Source organism: Dipodomys ordii, unplaced genomic scaffold (genome assembly GCF_000151885.1).
Source record: "Dipodomys ordii isolate 6190 unplaced genomic scaffold, Dord_2.0 Scaffold150, whole genome shotgun sequence".
NCBI classification, from domain to species: Eukaryota; Metazoa; Chordata; class Mammalia; order Rodentia; family Heteromyidae; genus Dipodomys; species Dipodomys ordii.
In genome coordinates this window covers 4,080,377-4,099,399 of record NW_012267366.1, presented here as the reverse complement: position 1 = coordinate 4,099,399, position 19,023 = coordinate 4,080,377, and the positions used below count along the sequence as shown (strand labels likewise).

The window sequence follows — 19,023 nt, the reverse complement described above, 5'->3', positions numbered from 1 at the left end:
CCTCTCTCTCTTTCTTTCTTTCCTTCTCTCTTCTTTCTCCCTTTTTCTTTATCTGTTTTTCTTTCTCTCTTCCTTTCTCTCTCTTTCCCTTTCTCTCTCTCTCTTTCTTTCTCTTCCTTTCTTTCTCTCTCTCTCTTTCTTTTTCTTTCTTTCCTTCTCTCTTCTTTCTCCCTTTTCTTTCTCTCTTCCTTTCTCTTTCTTTCCCTTTCTTTCTTTCTTTCATTCTTTCTTTCGTTCTTTCTTTCTCTCTCTCTTTCTCTCTCTCTCTCTTTCTTTTCTTGTCAATCATAGGGCTTGAATTCAGAGCCTGGTGCTATCCCTGCGCTCTTTTGCTTAAGGCTAGTACTCTACCACTTTGAATCACAGCTATACTTCAGAGTTTCTGGTGGTTATTTGGAGATAAGAGTCTCGCAGGTTTTCCTGCCCAGGCTGGCTTCAAACCACAAACCTCAGATCTCAGCCTTCTGAGTAGCTAGGATTACAGGTGTGAGCCACTGGCGCCTGGCTTCCCTCTTTCTTGATGCAATGGAAGATGGCACCTCAGGCTTACCACGATGACCTCAGAAGCATGTGATGAGGATTCAGGGCATCAGAGGATTTGGCGTTGATGGAAGACCCTAGGTCAGGTGACAGTACTGTCAAGGCGTTAACCTGGGCATGAAGAACTCACAGGCCTCAAGTGCAACCTGTAGTTGAGGGTCAGCGATTAGGAATATCTTCCCCTTGCTGTTATCTGGGAGAGATTGTCCCTGTTCTTCTTGTTTCTTCCCAAAGCACAGAGCACCAGGGTAGCTGGCACCTAGGACGAGGAGGCAGAAGGCGTGTGAAGAACATTCTGTTCTTGGGCCAGAGAGAGCCTCATCCTACCCTGGGAATGGGGAGTGGGGAGTGCACACGATCGGTGAAGGGGATGAACAATGACATTTTTTTTCTAACTTGGGGGTGGTGGTGAGTCATTTTTTAATTTTTTTATGAAAGTATGACGTAAATTAAGAAAGGTACAAAAGCTGAGCGGACAGCTGGGTGAACATTCAGAACGTGAACACGTTAGAAGACCAGCATTCAAGAGCAAGAGACTTCCACTTGTCAGGATGACTCCGACGGTACCCAATTCCAGTCAGGCCCCACCACTGCTGCAGTTGCTTTTGACTCCTAATGCCCAGGGTGAGTTTGCCTCCTTCTCTCTAGAATTGTTTCTTCTGTGCATAATGGAATTGCACAGAAAATGCTCTTCTGTGTCTATCTTCTTGAATTCGTCTGGCATTGGACCTGTGAGGTTTATCCATGTTGTATAGATGAAGTGGGTCTTGGTTGGGGCTGGTGAGTTGAAGATAGGAAGGAGACTGAAATAAAGGGAATTTGAGATACGATGAGAATGTGGTTAAGGCTGTGGCTTCCCACTCGGAGAAATAATCATCAACACACTGCATAGAGGTAAAATTTAGTAATAATAAAGTCGCTGCATGGAGAGAAAGCCACTTGCCACTTAAGTCTTGCCTTTATGTTTTAGTAGAGTACTTGTGCGGGTTGATGGCCATTATATGAAATGCTTGGCTCCAAAAGGGATTCTCATATCAACATTTTCAAAATAAGTTTTGGCATCTTGACCCAGGTGCCTGCGGCTCAGGCCTGTAAATCCAAGCTACTCAACAGGTTGAGATCTGAGGCTCATGGTTCAAAGCCATCCCTGGTAGGAAAATCCAGGAGACTCATCCCCAATTAACCAGGAAATGAACAACTGCAAGTGGTGGTATGGTTTAAGTGGTAAGGTGTGCTAAACAAAAAAGCTAAGGGAGCACACCTAGGCCCAGTGCAACAAATACACAAGAATTTAGAATATATGCATAGGTATACATATATTTAAACATATATATATTTACATATATATATATACGCATATATATGCAGAGAGATTTTGTGAGTGGACCCTGAGCCTAAACACAAAATTCACTTATGCCTTATTAATATATGCCTTATACACATAGCCTGAAGGCCATTTTAAGCAGTATTTTAAATTGGGGCATGAAGTAGTTTTCCGGTATGTAAATTTCCACTTGTGGGGCTCATGTTAACACTGAAAATGTTTCACACTTTGGAGCATTTTGGGTTTCCATGATCATATTAGACATGTTCACTTTGTAGTACTGTTTTATAACTTCAATCAACTAGCTATTGATAGTAAAGCAGAATAACAAAATAAGCAAATTTACCTCTTCCACTGGTCAGTGTTCAGTTGCCAGCCATGAGTGGATAAAGACTCTCCTCCCAACTTTCAGGGCCTGCTTGAGCATCAGAGGTTGACTAATCAGAGGTCAAATTATCTTCTTTACTAAACTGAGCTGCTGTATTATTTCATTTCCAACTCATGCAAATGAATGTCTAAAGTGGGGGCTTTGGGAGGGGCAGTACCAGGGTTTGAAATAGGGCTTTGTACTTGGTATGCAAATGCTCTACCACATGAGCCACACACCCAGCACTTTTTTATGTTTTTGTGTTATTCTCTGCTAGAGGCTTGAATTTTTGCCAAGAACTAGCTTCCAACTGTGATTCTCCTGTGTTTCCCACATATGTCAGATCACAGATAGGCAACATCATGTCTGGCTTGTTGCAATTGGTGCTGGAGATTGGCCTCAAACCACAAACCTCCTGATTTTCATTTCCCAAGTAGCTAGAGTTATGGCATGTACTACCATGCCAGCCCCCAAAGAATTTTTTTTGCCAGTCCTTGGGCTTGAACTCAGGGCCTGGCCACTATCTCTGTGCTGCTTTTGATCAAGGCTAACACTCTACTGCTTGAGCCACAGCGCCACTTCCAGCTTTTTCTGTTTATGTGTACAGAGGAATTGAACCCAGGGCTTCACGCATGCTAGGCAAGCACTCTACCACTAAGTCATATTCCCAGCCCACCCTAAGAAGTTTTAAAATATTCTGCTAATCAACTTTTAGCCAACTCAGAAACAAATGGAGAGACAATGTATACTGTATTAAAATTTGTATGTTTTCTTTGTTATACAAGCATTACAGCCTGGTATAGGTGGCTCACACCTGTAAACCTATCTACACAGGAGGTGGAGATGGAAACCAGCCTGGGCAGAAAAGTTGATGAGACTCTTACCTCACCCAAGCAGCAAACAGCCAGAAGTGGAGGTGTGGCTCAAGAGATAGAGTGCTATCCTTGAGTGAACAATCTAAAGGAATGTACTCAGGCTCCAAGTTCAAGCCCCACTACTGACACAAAAAATAATGAGAGCATTACATATTCGTTACAAGAAGGAATCACGAAGTTCTATCTGTCTGTTTTTTTTTTAAAGAAAACATTTTAAAATTTTGGAGCTGATTTCAATTGACATAAAAATTATAAGAGCCTTACAAAAATGCTCACTTCTCATTTCCCACAGTTTCTATTTGTATATAGTCAATTCTTTCCACATGTCTTTGGAACCCACTCAAGGTCAAGTGTTGAGATGTTGTGTCTTGTTCCCCTTCAATTTGGAATAATTCCTGAGTACTTAAACTAGTTATAGATCAATTATGTTGTAGAATGCCCCCTCAGTTTGAGCTGGTGCACTGTGTCCTGATAAGAATCAGGTTATGCTTGGGGGGGGCAGGAATATCTCAGCAAGATGGCGCGTTCTGCACATCATGTTCCCTGGGATGGCACACATGCGGCTTGTTGCATTCCATCACCTGGTGTGCAGGGCTACTTTGTTCCATCTCTGTGTTTGCTAACTAAATCAGCTAGACATAATTTCTACAATTTTGCTCCACTGGATTTTATAATCAGTAATGATGTTGTATGTGAGGGAGTGATAATGGGAGGCTGATTCTAGAGTGTCTTCTTCATTTCTAAGTTGGAAGTATATCATGAGGAAGCAGTTTCGCTTTTCCATTTTTCTGTATTACACACACACACACACACACACACACATCAGTGAGGACTTAGAACTTCCTATTTTATTGGACAGCATATATCCTCTTACTCAACTTTGTCAGAGACAGTGATCAAGGTAGGACTTGAACCCAGGCAGTCTGACTCCATGAGACCCAGGCTCAGCCATAACACTAAACTGCTTACATCAAAGCTGTTTAACAAATAACTTTTAGAGGAGTATATCCTCTGAAAATCAATATTAGGCATGAGAATATATACTGTGTTATCACATGGAACAGAAGAAGTAAGATAAACGATTTCCCCTGATTTCTGAACAGTTTTGTTATCTGGAAGGGTTTGGATCTTTAAAGTATGGATGGGGGTGAGAGGCAGGGGAAGGATGAAAATGGAAGTTCATTGATCTCGTTCGTTCCTCACTTTACCTTCTTTAGAGCTATGGGAGTCAAGAGCTGGACATTACTTTTAAGTCAATCTATTGCTTGTTAAAAGTGACATCCAAAAGCCAGCGAGAGACTATACCAATCTTCTTCCACCCCACCAAACAAATGGACTTTCTACTTGCCACTTGCCACCTCTCAAAGCAGTGGGCCAAAATGCCTGATGCCTGGCACCTGCCTTTTCCTCTCCGTCCCTCACACTTCTTTCACCCCTTTACAGTAGGTTGGCAGTACAAACAAGCTAGAGGAAGACGTTTCTAGACTTTTAACTCTTCACTTGGCTTATGTTTCAGACTGCTGGGCTGATCGCTCCCCACTTCATGAAGCTGCGGCCCAGGGGCGCTTACTGGCTCTGAAGACTTTAATTTCCCAGGTAAGTAAACTGAAGGCCTGACTCTAGGTGATGCTATAATCAAGTAACATGCTTTCGTGTGAGTGTCTATGTTACTGGTGGGGCTTGAACTCAAAGCCTAGGTGCTGTCCTTAAGCTTTTTTTTTTTTTTCCTCAAGGCTAGCACTTAGCACTTGAGCCACACTTCCCCTTCTGGCTTTTTACTGGTTAGTTGGAAAAAAGAGTCTCATGGACTTTTGTTCTCAAGCTGGCTTAGAACCACAATCCTCAGATTTCAGACTCCTGAACAGCTAGGATGAAACAGGCATGAGCCACTGAACTTCAGGCATATGTCTCCTTCTGCTTCTCATCATTTACTTCTCTTGATTCTCCTTTCCTGAACTGCTTTGTTTTCTGCCTAGTCCCCTGCCTTCCTTTCTAGCCCTTCCTTTGCTTCAGAGACAGTTTTTGTGAAGGATGGTGAAAGATACTCTCAAATTTGTGTTTGCACTAATGCACCTCATTCACCCAGTGAGGGGAAGACTGAAGTTATATTTATCTACTGTTGCTGAAAACAAATCAACTCCAAGCCCAGTGGCTCAAAAGAACAGCCCTTTAGAGCTTTGACGTTTCCCTGGGTCAAGGAACAGCTCCCAGACTGTGTAGCATCAGCCAGGGCTGCAGGCATCTCATGGCACAACTGCGAAGGGATCTACTTTCAAATTCACTCATGCGGTTGTTGACAAAGTTTAATTCGTTAACACATGGGCTTGCCACAAGACTGTCATGAGACAGCAGCTTGCCTTTGCCAGAGAGAGAGTGCCTAAGAAAGAAGTCACAGGTTTTTTTTTTAAAGAATCTAATCCCTGAAGTGACATCCCATCTCTTCTACCATATTCTATTCATTAGATGTCAGTAAGTCACACCAAAGGGAAACGATTAAACAAATGAGACAAACTGAGGAATTGGGAATCACTGGTTACACTTGAGAGGTCTAGCCCTATGAAATGCTATTTGAATAACAAGCCTTAAAAGAATTTGACAAACAGAAAAATAAAGAATTTGACAAACAGATAAACTTATTCCTTAGGGAAGATTTATTAAAGTCTTAGTTATTAAGGGGGGAATCTCTATTTGTATTTATGACTATATAGACAGGCCTAGGAGATATTTGTGAAATGAATAAAAATACACATACCATTTGCTTTATTTGCATTTTTTGTATGCATGTACAAAGGAGATCAGTCAGTGTGTCTTTTTTCCACATCCTAACTATCACCTAACTACTTTTAGAATTCCTTACCATTTTGAATTTTGGGGTACATTTCTTTTTGTATATCTATATCTTTTTTTCTTTCTTCTTTATGAGTTATAATTTTTTTTGTTGGTTATGGGGCTTTAACTCAGGACCTAGGTGCTATCCCTGAGCCTCTTTGTGTTCAAGGCCAGTGCTCTACCACTTGAGCCACAGCACCACTTTTGGTTTTTGAGCGGTTCATTGAAAATAATAGCCTCACAGGGACTTTTCTGCCCTGGTTGGCTTCAAACTGCAATCCTCATATCTCAGCTGCCTGAGTAGCTAGGATTACAGGCATGGTCTCATTTAATGATTTTTTTTGTGCCAGTCCTGAGGCTTGAACTTGGACACTGTCCCCTAGCTTCTTCTTGCTCAAGAATAGCACACCACTTGAGCCTCAGCATCACTTCCAGCTTTTTCTGTTTATGTGGTGCTGAGAAATCGAACCCAGGGCCTCAGGCAAGCACTCTACCTCTAAGTCATATTCCTAGCCCCTCATTTAATGCTTTTTATTGTTGGCACTCACATTTGAACTCGGGGCCTTGTGCTTGCTAAGCAGGCAATATACAACTTAAATAACACCCCCAGTCATTTTTGCTTTAGTTATTTGCTAAGTAGGGTCTCACTTTTATCCAGAGCTTGTCTTAGACCATGCTCCTCCTATTTATGCTTCCTACATAGCTGCAATGATAGGTATGTGCCACCATGCCCAGCATTTTATTCGTTGAGATGAGGTCACAGTAACTTTTTGCCAGAGCTAAGCCTCAAACTATGATCCTCCTGGTCCTCAAGTGGCTAGGAATATAAGCATGAGCCACCTCATCCACCTTGATTTTTATTTTTGAGCTATTGTCTATTAACTTTGGACTTTTGTTTTTTAATTCTATTCCATTAGCATGTTGACTTCAATAATGTGGTTAAATGTATAAGAAAATTCTGCAGAAAAATTCAACTTTTTCTTGCTATATCACCACCTTGTTCTTAACATTAGTCAAACATACTTTTCTAGTCTGGAGCTAGTAGCTGACACCTGTAATCCTAGCTACTCAAGAGGCTGAGCTCTGAGGATCACAGTTTGAAGCCAGCCTGGGCAGGAAACTCTGTGAGACTCTTATCTCCAATTAACCACCAAAAGCCAGGAGTGGAGCTGTGGTTCAAATTGTAGAGCACCAGCTTTGAGTGAAAAAGCAAAGGGTCAGTGCCCGAGTCCTGAGTTCAAACCCTTGCACTGTCACTATATATGCTTCACTTGTAAAAACTTCATTTCAAATTTAAGTAAGTGGCAAATGTGAGTAAAACATTAAACTATCTTGAGTAAACATAATACTGGCTATTACCAACAGCTAGGGAGCCCCAAGATTTAGGCATTATTTGTGCTTTCTGCATTTCCACATTCTCATACATAATGTATGTCATGTACTCTATCCAGCATTACATTTCTCCAGTTTCAAAGACTCTGAGTTTTTTACACCATGCAGGCTTTCTTCTCTAACAAAGTGTTGCCACCTTGTGGAGTAGACATTTTTCTTTCTTTTCTTTTTTTAAAAAATTTATGATCTATGTATTTTTTTTTGTTCTGACCAAAGTGCAATGAGTTTTAAATCTTTTTAAACAAATAGCTATGAGAAAGGATTTCAGAAAATAAAATACAAATAGGAAATTCAACCATTAGATCACCATTTCTAATTGATTCTGATGCTATTTAGTCCAGAAAACAAAACAACAAAACTCAAAATGACAGCTGAATCATCTTAACATTAATCTAACACATGCTTTCCAAGGTTCCATTGTGAGGAACTTTGTTAAAATTGGTTAAATCATGAAATCTATGTAATAAAGCATAAGGAGCTCAAGCCATTAAATGTGATCCTTCTCCTGTCCTCAGATTCTGTCAGAATAAAGCAGACAATTCCTTTTTTGTCAGTCATGGGGCTTGAACTCTGGGCCTGGGCATTGTCCCTCAGCTCTTCAGCTCAAGGCAAACACTCTACCACTTGAGCCACAGCGCCACTTCCCGTGTTCTGAGTGGTTTATTGGAGATAAGAGTCTCACGGACTTTTCCTGTCTGGGCTGGCTTTGAACCATGATACTCAGACCTCAGCCTCCTGAGTAGCTAGGATTACAGGCGTGAGCCACTGACACCCGGCTAAAGCAGACAATTTTTTTGGGGGGGGAAGGGTCCAGTCGTGGGGCCTGAACTCTGGGCCTGGGTGCTGTCCCTCAGCTCTTCAGCTCAAGGCTAGTGCTCTACCACTTGAGCCACAGCGCCACTTCCAGCTTATTTTTTCTGCTTATGTGGTGCTGAGGAATCAAACCCAGGGCCTCAGACATGCAAGGCAAGCGCTCTGCCACTGAGCCACCTTCCGAGCCCTAAAGCAGACAATTTTTATGTAGCCAGTTCTTACAAAAGGTGTTTAGTAAACTCAAAAAATGGACTTTTGCAATGTTTTAGGCTTATCAAGTAATTGGTCATTACTTACAGAAAGAAGAAAATTTAGGCTTTGAGTAATACATTATACAGTCTTATGACAGGCGTAGTCTTTGCTTGTAAGGTTTGGGTCGAGGGTATGGGAATCAATGGTTGGCAAAATAGTCTTCATTTCTTAAAAAGAAATCCAGTATGAAAAAAGGAAGTGGAAAAGAGCCCAATTTGAAACATGTAGCATAGCTGTAGAGGGATATATCATATTCAGGGCATGAAAATGCAAAGGACCCAGGATATGAAGTAAGGAACAGAATAAAGAGAGAAACCTCAATTTTGAAAGATTTCAGCCAATCGGTTACAAGGCAGGATTTCAAGAGCAGGATTTGTCATGGACAACAGACAAGAGATCTAATTCCTTCTCAGGATAAAAAGTAGTAATCATGGGGCTGGGAAGGTGGCTCAGTGATAGAGCGCTTGCCTTGCATGCCTGAGGCCCTGGGTTCGATTCCCAGCACCACATAAGCAAAAAGAAAAAAGCCGGAAGTGGCGCTGTGGCTCAAGTGGTAGAGCGCTCGCCTTGAGCTGAAGAGCTGAGGGACAGTGCCCAGGCCCAGAGTTCAGGCCCCACGACCGGACCCAAAAAAAAAAAAGTAGTAATCATGGGGGAAATCATGAGAGCCAAGTTGGTAAAAGCAGGGTAAGAAGATAGAGATGTCCAGCTGATAGGGTGATCTTGTCATCTGTCCCATGAGCTCCAGGGGGAGGAAAGTATAATATGGGAATAGACATGGTGATGACATGAGGAAGGGAGTAAGGGCTAGGACACTCCATCCAGCCTCAGATCCTGGGACTTCAGACACTTTCCTATATTAGTGAAGACTTCTCTGTTAAGTGAAGGTATATGAAGCAATGCTGCTGTTACATAGCATGTGACTTCTAGGAGCACTCTTTGTGGTGTGTGTGTGTGTGTGTGTGTGTGTGTGTGTGTGTGTGTGTGTGTGTGTGTGTGAAACTCAGGGCCTCATATTCTCGCTTGAGTCTTTTGCTCAAGGCTTGTATTCTACCACTTGAGCCCCACCTTCACTTTTGGCTTTTTGCTGGTTCATTGGAGCCAAGATTCTCCTGGACTTTATATCCCAGCCCAGCTTCCAACTACAATCCTCAGATTGCAGTCTCCTGAGTAGCTAGGAATATAGGTGGGAGTCATCAGCGTCCAGCTCTGAACTTTCTACACTCAAGTGCAGGAATCATCCTTTTGTTCCAGATGCCATTCTGTCTTTTGAACCTCTTTGCTCTCCATCACCTTCTCTTCAGAACCACTGGTCTTTTTACCCACAGCAGGCCCAGACCATACAGCAAGGCCTTCACCGCTCTCTGTACTTCTGTTTCATATTCCTGTTTTTTCCATCAGTCCTCCATGTGCTGTTTCCAGTGTGACTTTTCTAATATGGCAACTCTATTAGCTTCATCTTCTACAGTACAACAAATTTATAGGTACCTCATTTCCTAGAAGACACACACTCCCTGTTTAGAAATCAAAGCCTTTCATGATCTGGCTCTAGCTTTCTGAATACCCTCAATCTCCTCTATCCCCTATTTCCCCATACCATGGGCTCTTTCTCATCCTAAAATAACTAATAATTGGTGTTCCTGCCAGCTTCTTGCATTTGCGTATTCCATTTGTTCCCAAAGGCATGCTACTTTCTTGTCTTCCCAGTTTGGAAGTTTCTGTGCTTCCAGTCACACTTAAATATGACCACATTTATGTTTTTTTTTTTTTTTGCTTCCTGCCTAAGCCAGATTCAAGGATATCCCATGCTTCTAAGTGCAATTGAAAGTATTATACTTCCTCCATTGCTTTTCATTTCTACCTTTTGGAGGAGAGAGACTCATGTCAAAGGTTTTGTAAACCTAGATTCTCGTATATTGTCTGGCTCAGAATACTAAACAAAAAAATGTTGGCTAAATGACTTTGAGGCTGTCATGCTATGTGTACTCTCCAGGCCAGGACTTCTGTTCCTCCCTATCTCGTGTTGCTACTGCACCCCACAGATTGTGAAAACTTCAGAAACCTGTTGAACTGCATTGCTCTCATTGCCATCATTAATGCAATCTTTAACTCTCTTCTCTCCAAATTATAGGGTGTCAATGTGAACCTTCTGACACTTAACCATGTCTCTTCCCTCCACGAGGCTTGCCTGGGAGGGCATGTGGCCTGTGCGAGAGCCTTGCTGGAAAGTGGCGCACAGGTGAGTACTGGCTCTGTGCGCTTGGGAGTGTCTGCCCAAGTGCATCTGTAAACACCCAAGACATTTCCTGCCCCGACTGCTTCTTCACTGTGGTGTGGACAAGTCTGGTCCCATCTACGTACATATTCTATCATTCAGATTAGTCTTCTCTTTACAGCCTGTTAAAGGTGTGAACATTCCAATGTGGCCATTCATAGGAATCTTTCCAAACTATGATGAAGACTTAAAAAAAATCTAACAGAATAATAAATATCACCTTAACACAATAGTTATTTTACCTGTTCAAAATCATCCCTTTAAATGAGCTCTGAATTAAGAATACATTTTTAAACCCTCCACAAATTAGCTGGGAGCTGGTGACTTAGACCTGAAATCCTAGCTGTTCAGGAAGCTGCGATCTGAGGATAATGGCTTGAAGCCAGCCTGGGCAGCAAAGTCCATGAGACTCCTATCTCCAATTAACCACAAAAAAGCCAGAAGTGGAGGTGTGGCTCAAGTGGTAAAGTGCCAGTTTTGAGAGAAAGAGCTAAAGGACAGTGCCCAGGCCCTGAGTTTGAGCCCCAATACTGACACATAAATATGTGACCATTCCTCACAAATTTAACTTTACCTTATTTGTAGCTTACATCTTAATTTTTTCAACTTACAAAAATCAAACTTGTGAAATTTCTCAGAGACACCCATATTTACTTGCCAGATACATTGCTGCCATTCTCCTTGTTTAATCAAGTCTTTATATTCTTTATTATATGAACTACAAGGTCTTAAATTGTTTAATGATAAGATTTCTACATTTTATATGGAAGTTGAGTTTCTCTCAACTTTTTTTTGTTAGCTGTGGGCCTTGAACTCAGGACCTGGGCACTGCTTTTCTGCTAAAGCCTCGTGCTCTACTGCTTTGAGCCACAGCTCCACTTGTAATTTTTACGTGGTTAATTGGAGATAAGGGTCTCATAGACTTTCATGCCCCCGCTGACTTTGAACCATGATCCTCAGATCTCAGCCTTCTGAGTAGCTAGGATTATAGGCATGAGCCACCAGCGCCCAGCTCTGGCAGTTGAATTTCTATATGTAGAACTGATGAAAGCCTTCCTAATGATTCATGTAATTCTGTTAGGTGGTTTTGCTCTAGGTTACCTCATGTGACCCAAATTAAGCTTGGGAGTATGACAGGTGGTGAGGAAGATGAGGCTGGGTGGAGCCTTTTCCTCTTAAACCATCTAATCAGAGTCACCATCGGAGCATTGGCAGAAAATGTGAAACATTTATCTCTTCTGACAAAGGAGTTTTAGTGGCTATCAAAAAGAAGAATTCAACAGTTTCCTGTAGTCTTTGGCAGTTTTATAAAGGATCAGCCAATAAATGCTGTATTATGCCCTTTAACCTTTAAATCAGCAATATGAACAGGAAGAGGAAATAGTGAGTCAGTCAGCAGAAAGTCCCCAATAATAGACTGTCTCACTGATAAGTCAAGCTCAACTTATCTGAAGCTGTGATTATCATGTTCTACCCTCTGGGACTTTCTCCTTACATTGGATTTCCAGTTTCAGAGACTGAACACAACATTCTTCTCGTTTCCCAAGCCTGGAAATCATCTTTATCTTTTCTATTGCTCCATCTAATTAATCACAAAAATCTTGTTAATTGTACTTTCTATTTCTCAAGTCTAATGTTTCCTTTGTTCTCCCATAGTGGTCTATATCACTTATTATTGTAGCAAAAGCAGCACCTTTGGTGTTCACCCTTTCTAAAATGCAATTCCACCTGCTCAAGAGCAAGCAATTTGTTTCACTCCTCTTTCTTTCTACAACATTGTTTGCTGATGTGAACTAGGAGAAAGATGACAGGCAATCAAAACATGAAGATTTCTCAGACTTGGTGGAGTGTGTATGTCGGGGGGATACTTAGAAAATAAACATCAAACCAGTTAGAATTGAAAATAAATTCGAAATCCCTAACAGAGGAACTTAACACACATTTGACCATCCTTGTCTACCTCTGCCATGTTAGCAAAGGTAATGTTTGAGTTTTCTATATAATGAAGACTATATATACAGTTTTATAGTAATAATTTATAATTATTATAAAAATTATAATAATAATAATTATTATTATTTAGAATTCTGATATTATGAGCAGCTATCTGTAGTTATTGAGTAAAATGGCTTGCTATCAAGCCCTTACTGTCTGGATCCCAAATATTCTTTCCAGTCTATTCCAGATACTCACTGATTATCTTCAGCCCTGCTGGTCCTCATTTGCCTCCCAGAATGGTTGGAGATATCGTGTTGGTGCTATTTTCTATGAGTCTTTAGCTTTGCTATGATCTCTTTGGGGGTCACAGCTTGGGAGAGGCACATGCAATTTCTGTCCATTAAACAATAACAGAAAATTGTAGCAACAAAGACCATAGGCTTATAGGGAGATTTATTTCAAGCCCAGAAGTTGGGATCAAGAGCTACCTGAGCCGGGCACTGGTGGCACATGCCTGTAATTCTAGCTGCTCAGGAGGCCAAGATCTGGGGATCACAGTTCAAAGCCAGCCTAGGCAGGAAAGTCCAGGAGACTCTTATCTCCAATAAACCACTCAGAAAACCAGAAGTCATGCTGTGGCTCAAATGGTAGAGAGTTAGACTTGAGCTGAGAGCTGACCGACAGCACCCAGGCCCAGAGTTCAGGACCCACCGACAAAAAAAAATGTTAGCTGAGTTCTCTAATACTTTTGGCTCTTGCCATACTTGTTCACAATTGGAAGTGGGAGGATAAGCTCCAAATTCATGGAAAATGGAAATAATTGTTACAAATGTTTATTCATTGCTTACTAGGTACCATGTAATAGTCTAATAAGCATTTAACATATAGTAACTCCCTTGATCTGTAATAGCTTCATGAGGATATTTTATTTTATTGTCCTGGTCTGAGGCTTGAACACAGGTCTTTGGTCTGTGAGTCTTTTTGCTCCAGGCTAGTGTTGTACCATGTAAGCCACAGCTCTACTTGTAGCTTTTTGGTGGTTAAATGGAGATAAAGAATTTCATGGACTTTCCTATATGGGCTGCTTTCAAACTGAAATCCTCACATCTCAGTCTCATGAGTCAGTAGGACTAGAAGTGTGAGCCACTGGTGGCTGGCTGAGATTATTTGAATTATATGGATTCCTTCCTTCATTATCATGGGGAATTTTCCCAGGAATATGCATAGGAATACACAGGTGGATGTGGGGGGGGTGTTAGTGAGAACAATCCAATAAATCCTCTTGGTTTCTCTTTGCCTATCATTAGGTCAATGGAGTGACAATTCATGGAGCTACACCACTCTTCAATGCCTGCTGCAGTGGGAGTGCTGCCTGTGTTTCCATGTTGCTGGAGCATGGAGCCAGGGCCCAGCTGGACATGCATCTGTGCTCACCCATCCATGAGGCAGTGAAGAGAGGTAAGAAGCTACTACAATGCATACAACATATTGGTGGGCTCACCCTAATATCCATGAATGAACATTCTAATGTAGGTTAAACAAGAGTCACTCAGATGTTCACACCATCAAAATACAGGTGGCTTAGACATCCCACAGAAGCAACTTTAAATCTTCCAGAAATCTCAAAGTGGCATAAAACAGTCATTTTTAATACCTGGGAAGCCCTTTATATCTCCGCTATCCCATTCTGGGGGGACAGTCTTTCAGCATGCCTTTCTCTGAAGTTTCTTTGCTGGTATTGTGAGGTTAGCTGGTAAAGCCACGGCAGTCATTGTGTCCTTGTGAACTGTGCTGGGCTTGTGTCTGTGCTTTAGAAGTGAAACGGTTCATCCCAAAGTCCATAAGACATTAACCACCAAAAAAGCAATACATTCTGGAAGTGTCTGAAAGTCAAAGATGACATGGCTAATGGACGAGTAACTGCCCATGAGTCATATGCTATAAATGAGCTAATGACTTGAAGGTATAATTCTTGATAAAAACTGCAACGTGAAAAAGTATTGGAAATCTTGAAGTTGACTCAAGACTCCTTCTGTATTATCAATTCCTCTGGAAGTGAAGAAAGAGTGTAATTTGAAGGCATTTGTAACCCTGGCCACCTGGGAGGTGGAGCTCAGGGGATTGTTCATGGTTTGATGTCAGCTAAGGCTTAAAAGTTTGTGTGACTCGATTTCAACCAATAACTGGGCTCAGAGGCCTATGGTTACATTTCTATTCGTACTGGGTTTGTTTTGAGGGTTTTTAACCTATGATTTCCAAAATAAAATGGACCTAAGTTATGTCTAAAACCCAGTCCAAAGAAACAGTCCTGTAATTCCGTGAATAATTCAGTGTGTTCCTTACTTGAGTGAAGTTATTTCATGTTTCACCAGGTCACACAGAGTGCATGGAGATTCTGCTGGCAAATAATGTCAATATTGACCAAGAGTTGCCTCATATTGGGACTCCCCTGTATGTGGCCTGTACCTATGAGAAGGAAGATTGTCTGAAGAAGCTTCTGGAATTAGGTAATTACCTGAAGTCTTTGGGTTTTATAAGAAGAACAGCTGAATTTGCTCTTTTTATGGCTTCAAAAGTGAAATTCTTACGAGGCTAAAACAAATTCAGATCACATTTAATATCTGAATGCTAAAAACAGATGATTTTCAGGAGAAGGAAGTATCTGTATTTCTCAGTTCTGCTATGTTTAACGGTGGTTCCACTTACCTATATTTTTTCCCTGCTGGTCTCAGAATGGCTGCCATCAACACGTGAGTTGCCGCCTTCCTCATCCAAATGCAGCAAGAAAGAGCATTCTCTTTTTGAGTCACATATCCATCTCCAACCAGTTGTGTTGGCTAAGGGAATACAATATGTTGATTGGCTTAGGCTAGCATTTCAGATTATTCTGTACTTTCTAGACTTCCCTAGAACATATGAACTGAGAACAGCAAGAAGGTGGTTCCCTAGAGAAAAATCTGGATGAGGTTACCAGGAAGATGGTGGTGGATCATTAAAAACACCACATATTGGTTATACACTGTTGTACAGTCTTGATAAATTATTTAGTCATTTTTAAAACTTTAAGTGATATATGTAGAAAATATTTCAGGGGAAAATAAAATACCTTAAAACTATCACTTGGTTAAAGATTTAACACATGTAGCTATAAAAGTGGAAGCTATAGTAATTATTTTTAGTTTAGAATATTTTAGTTTAGAATTATTTTAGTTTAGAATATTTAGGTGTTTGTTTTTTTGCCAGCCCTGGGGCTTGAACTCTGCACCTAGGCACTGTCTCTGAGATTCCTGCCAGGGCTGGCTTTGAACCGTGATCTTTAGATCTCAGCCTCCTGAGTAGCTAGGATCACAGATGTGAGCCACGGGTGCCCGGCTATTTTTAGTATTTTTAATGTTTTGTGTGTGTGTGTGTGTGTATGTGTGTGTGTGTGTGTGAGAGAGAGAGAGAGAGAGAGAGAGAGAGAGAGAGAGATCTGGGGGCTTGAACTCAAGGCCTAGGTGCTGTCCCTGAGCTCTTTTAATCAATTCAATGGTAGTGCTCTACTATTTGAGCTACAGCTCTATTCCTGAATTTTGGTAATTAATTATAGATAAGAATCCCACAGGCTTTCCTGCTCAGGCTGGCTTCGAACTGGGATCCTCAGATCTCAGCCTCCTTGCTAGCTAGGATTATAATAATGAGTAACTGGCACCTGGCTCAGAATATTTAAGTTTTTAAGTTCCCATCATTTGCAATTTTCTTTTTTTGTCGGTTGTGGGGCTTGAACTCTGGGCCTGAGTGCTATCCCTCAGCTCTTCAGCTCAAGGCGAGCGCCCTACCACTTGAGCTGCAGTACCACTTCCAGTTTTCTGTCATTTATTGGAGATAAGATTTTGACGGACTTTCCTGCCTGGGCTGGCTTTGAACCTCGATCCTCAAATCTCAGCCTCCTAAGTAGCTAGGATTACAGGTGTGAGCCACCAGCACCCGGCTTCATTTGCAATTTTCTAATGATGAGTTCAGACATCTTTTTTTGAGCGTCAAATAATATAAATATGAAATACATGTATCTTTTTCTAAAAGACAAATCAAAATAACTCTGTAACAGGAGTTCCACATACTGTTTTTGTATGTCACACATTTTGTATGGGAAAGCAACTAACTGATTTAAAAAGACTATAAATGTCTAAACTCACTTCTTACTAAACTACTTTGGAATACAGAATACTTTTGGCATTGCTGAGATTCAAAGTCACCATGTTCTCAATGGTATGTCCAATGTGTCATAGGCTTATTATGCTGTACATTTGTACTGTGTTCAATGGTGGCCATCTGTTTCTTAAGGAGCCAATCCTGATCAGGGCCAATGGCTGAACACCCCACTGCATGCTGCAGCCAAGCAGTCCAACTTGGAGATCATCTACACACTGGTTGACTATGGGGCTAACCTGAGGCTCAGAAATGCACAGGGCAAAATTCCACTTGATCTGGCAGCTCCCAAAAGCAGTGTGGCGCAAGCGCTTATTCTCTGTGAAGGTAAGGAAGGGCTGGGGATTCAATTCTCCTTTCTGAGCTCATACCTCACTCTCCTTTCTGTTTCATCTCTACAATATTTTCCTTCTTTTTTTTCTGCAGTGGTATTGTAAGAGGTCACAAGACCTCATTGCCACATGTTCTGGGATTTGTAACATACTGTAGCTATTCTCTAATAACCAAAGAATACACACACACACACATACACACACACACAGAGAACCAAATTAGTACTTTATATTTTCCATAAAATGTAATTAGATTATCTTGCATTCATTATGAAATAGTCAAACAATTATATCTATTCTCGTGCAAGCACATGACCAAGCAAACTAAAACTCTTCTTTGAAACACTAGGAGACAATGTATGGGCACATTAGACATACAAGCATGTTCTGCTTAAGGCCCATTGGTGATGGCTGCCTATATATACCATGTGTCATGAAATTATGTAATCTAGAGACATCATAGCCATCTTCACTTATGTAAGGATACTCTGTGCTGTTTGTATAGTAATAAAATTGCCTGATGACACATTTCTCAGAACGGATCCAGTTATTAAGTGACACGAGACTCTACTTGAGTTATAGGTGGAGGACAGAGACTGTATTTCAGAAACCTGACTAAATGGTAAAGCTATATAACTCTTCTCCAGATTAGGGAATAACTAGTTCTTCATTCTCATTTCTTCATTCCCACTTTCATGATGGGTGTTAAGAGCAACTAGAGATACCAGGAAAGATGAGTTTCTGAAATGCTTCAGGTCCTGAATTCAATAGAGAATCATTTAGATGTCCATATAGAAATAAATATATTTTCTGAGCCTTTTTGATCATTTGGGTACTGAGGAAAATATTCAAAAATTTTTAAAATGACTTATCTTTACATAGTCTAGTCTCACTGCATTCTTAAAACTTAAAAGCTATTAGAATGTAGCTAGGCACCAGTGGCTCACACCTATAATCCTAGCTACTCAATAGGCTGAGATCTGAGGATTATGGATTGAAGCCAGACTGGGCAAGAAAACCAGAAAACCAGAAGTGATGCTGTGGCTGAAGTGGTAGAGTGCTAGCCTTGAACTGAAGATCTCAGGGACAGCACCAGGCCCAGAGTTCAAGCCCCATGACCAACAAAAACAAAAAGCCATTGGACTCTTATAGTAGCTGGTGCTATACCACAAACAAATGAGGAACAGCATAGAGAGACTGGCTTGCAGAGGATGGCATAGCTTCTAAAAAGTATGACTGAGGTGCTAACTAAACCATCTGAGTCTCAAAACTTGCACTTGTATTCTAACTCTTAAGAAGCAATTTCCAGTAGGGAGCATCTCATATCATGGACTGGTTTCACCAACTGTCTTAAGTGCCTTCCAAGTGGTTTTCTTTGCTTAATTGTTTTAAGAATAGTCTTCTTGAGCTTTAATGTGCATATAAATCATCAGAGTATCATGTTAAATTTCAGAGATTGATTAAGGACGTTGGGATGAGACCCTAGCAAGCTCCCAAGCAATGTTGCTGTTATTAGCCAAGAGACATATTTTGAGTTCCATTAGACTTCATTACTTCCAGTGGTCTAAGATCATTAATGTTTCTGTGGAATTTCTACTGGAAGAATTATGATGTGTCTTAACCAGATCTAGTTTGCAAAGGATCCATGCAACAGTTAATAAGCAAATAAAAGTAGTCTATGGCAGTTTGCACATTTTCTGCCTTAGGTCTAGGATTTACATCCCTTAGAAATAAAATTCTCTGGGCTAGGAAGGTGGCTCAGTGGTACAGCACTTGCCTTGCATGCATGAGGCCCTGGGTTCAATTCCTCAGCACCACATAAGCAAAAAGAAAAAAGCCAGAAGTGACACTGTGGCTCAAGTGGTAGAGTGCTAGCCTTGAGCTGAAGAGCTGAGGGA

At 41.1% G+C, this 19,023-nt stretch overlaps 1 protein-coding gene across 1 annotated transcript in view; it reads left to right on the top strand.

Moving 5' to 3' along the window:
* The first annotated feature begins 1,091 nt into the window (after positions 1–1,091).
* Positions 1,092–19,023, top strand: part of Asb11 (ankyrin repeat and SOCS box containing 11, E3 ubiquitin protein ligase) — a 32,450-nt gene continuing 14,518 nt past the window's right edge. Inside the window, exons 1-7 of the mRNA XM_013032106.1 lie at positions 1,092–1,164; positions 3,966–4,007; positions 4,623–4,702; positions 10,524–10,631; positions 13,913–14,063; positions 14,978–15,112; positions 16,929–17,120. Coding sequence (XP_012887560.1) covers positions 1,092–1,164; positions 3,966–4,007; positions 4,623–4,702; positions 10,524–10,631; positions 13,913–14,063; positions 14,978–15,112; positions 16,929–17,120 — 781 coding nt within the window. The remainder of the gene's footprint in view (positions 1,165–3,965; positions 4,008–4,622; positions 4,703–10,523; positions 10,632–13,912; positions 14,064–14,977; positions 15,113–16,928; positions 17,121–19,023) is intronic.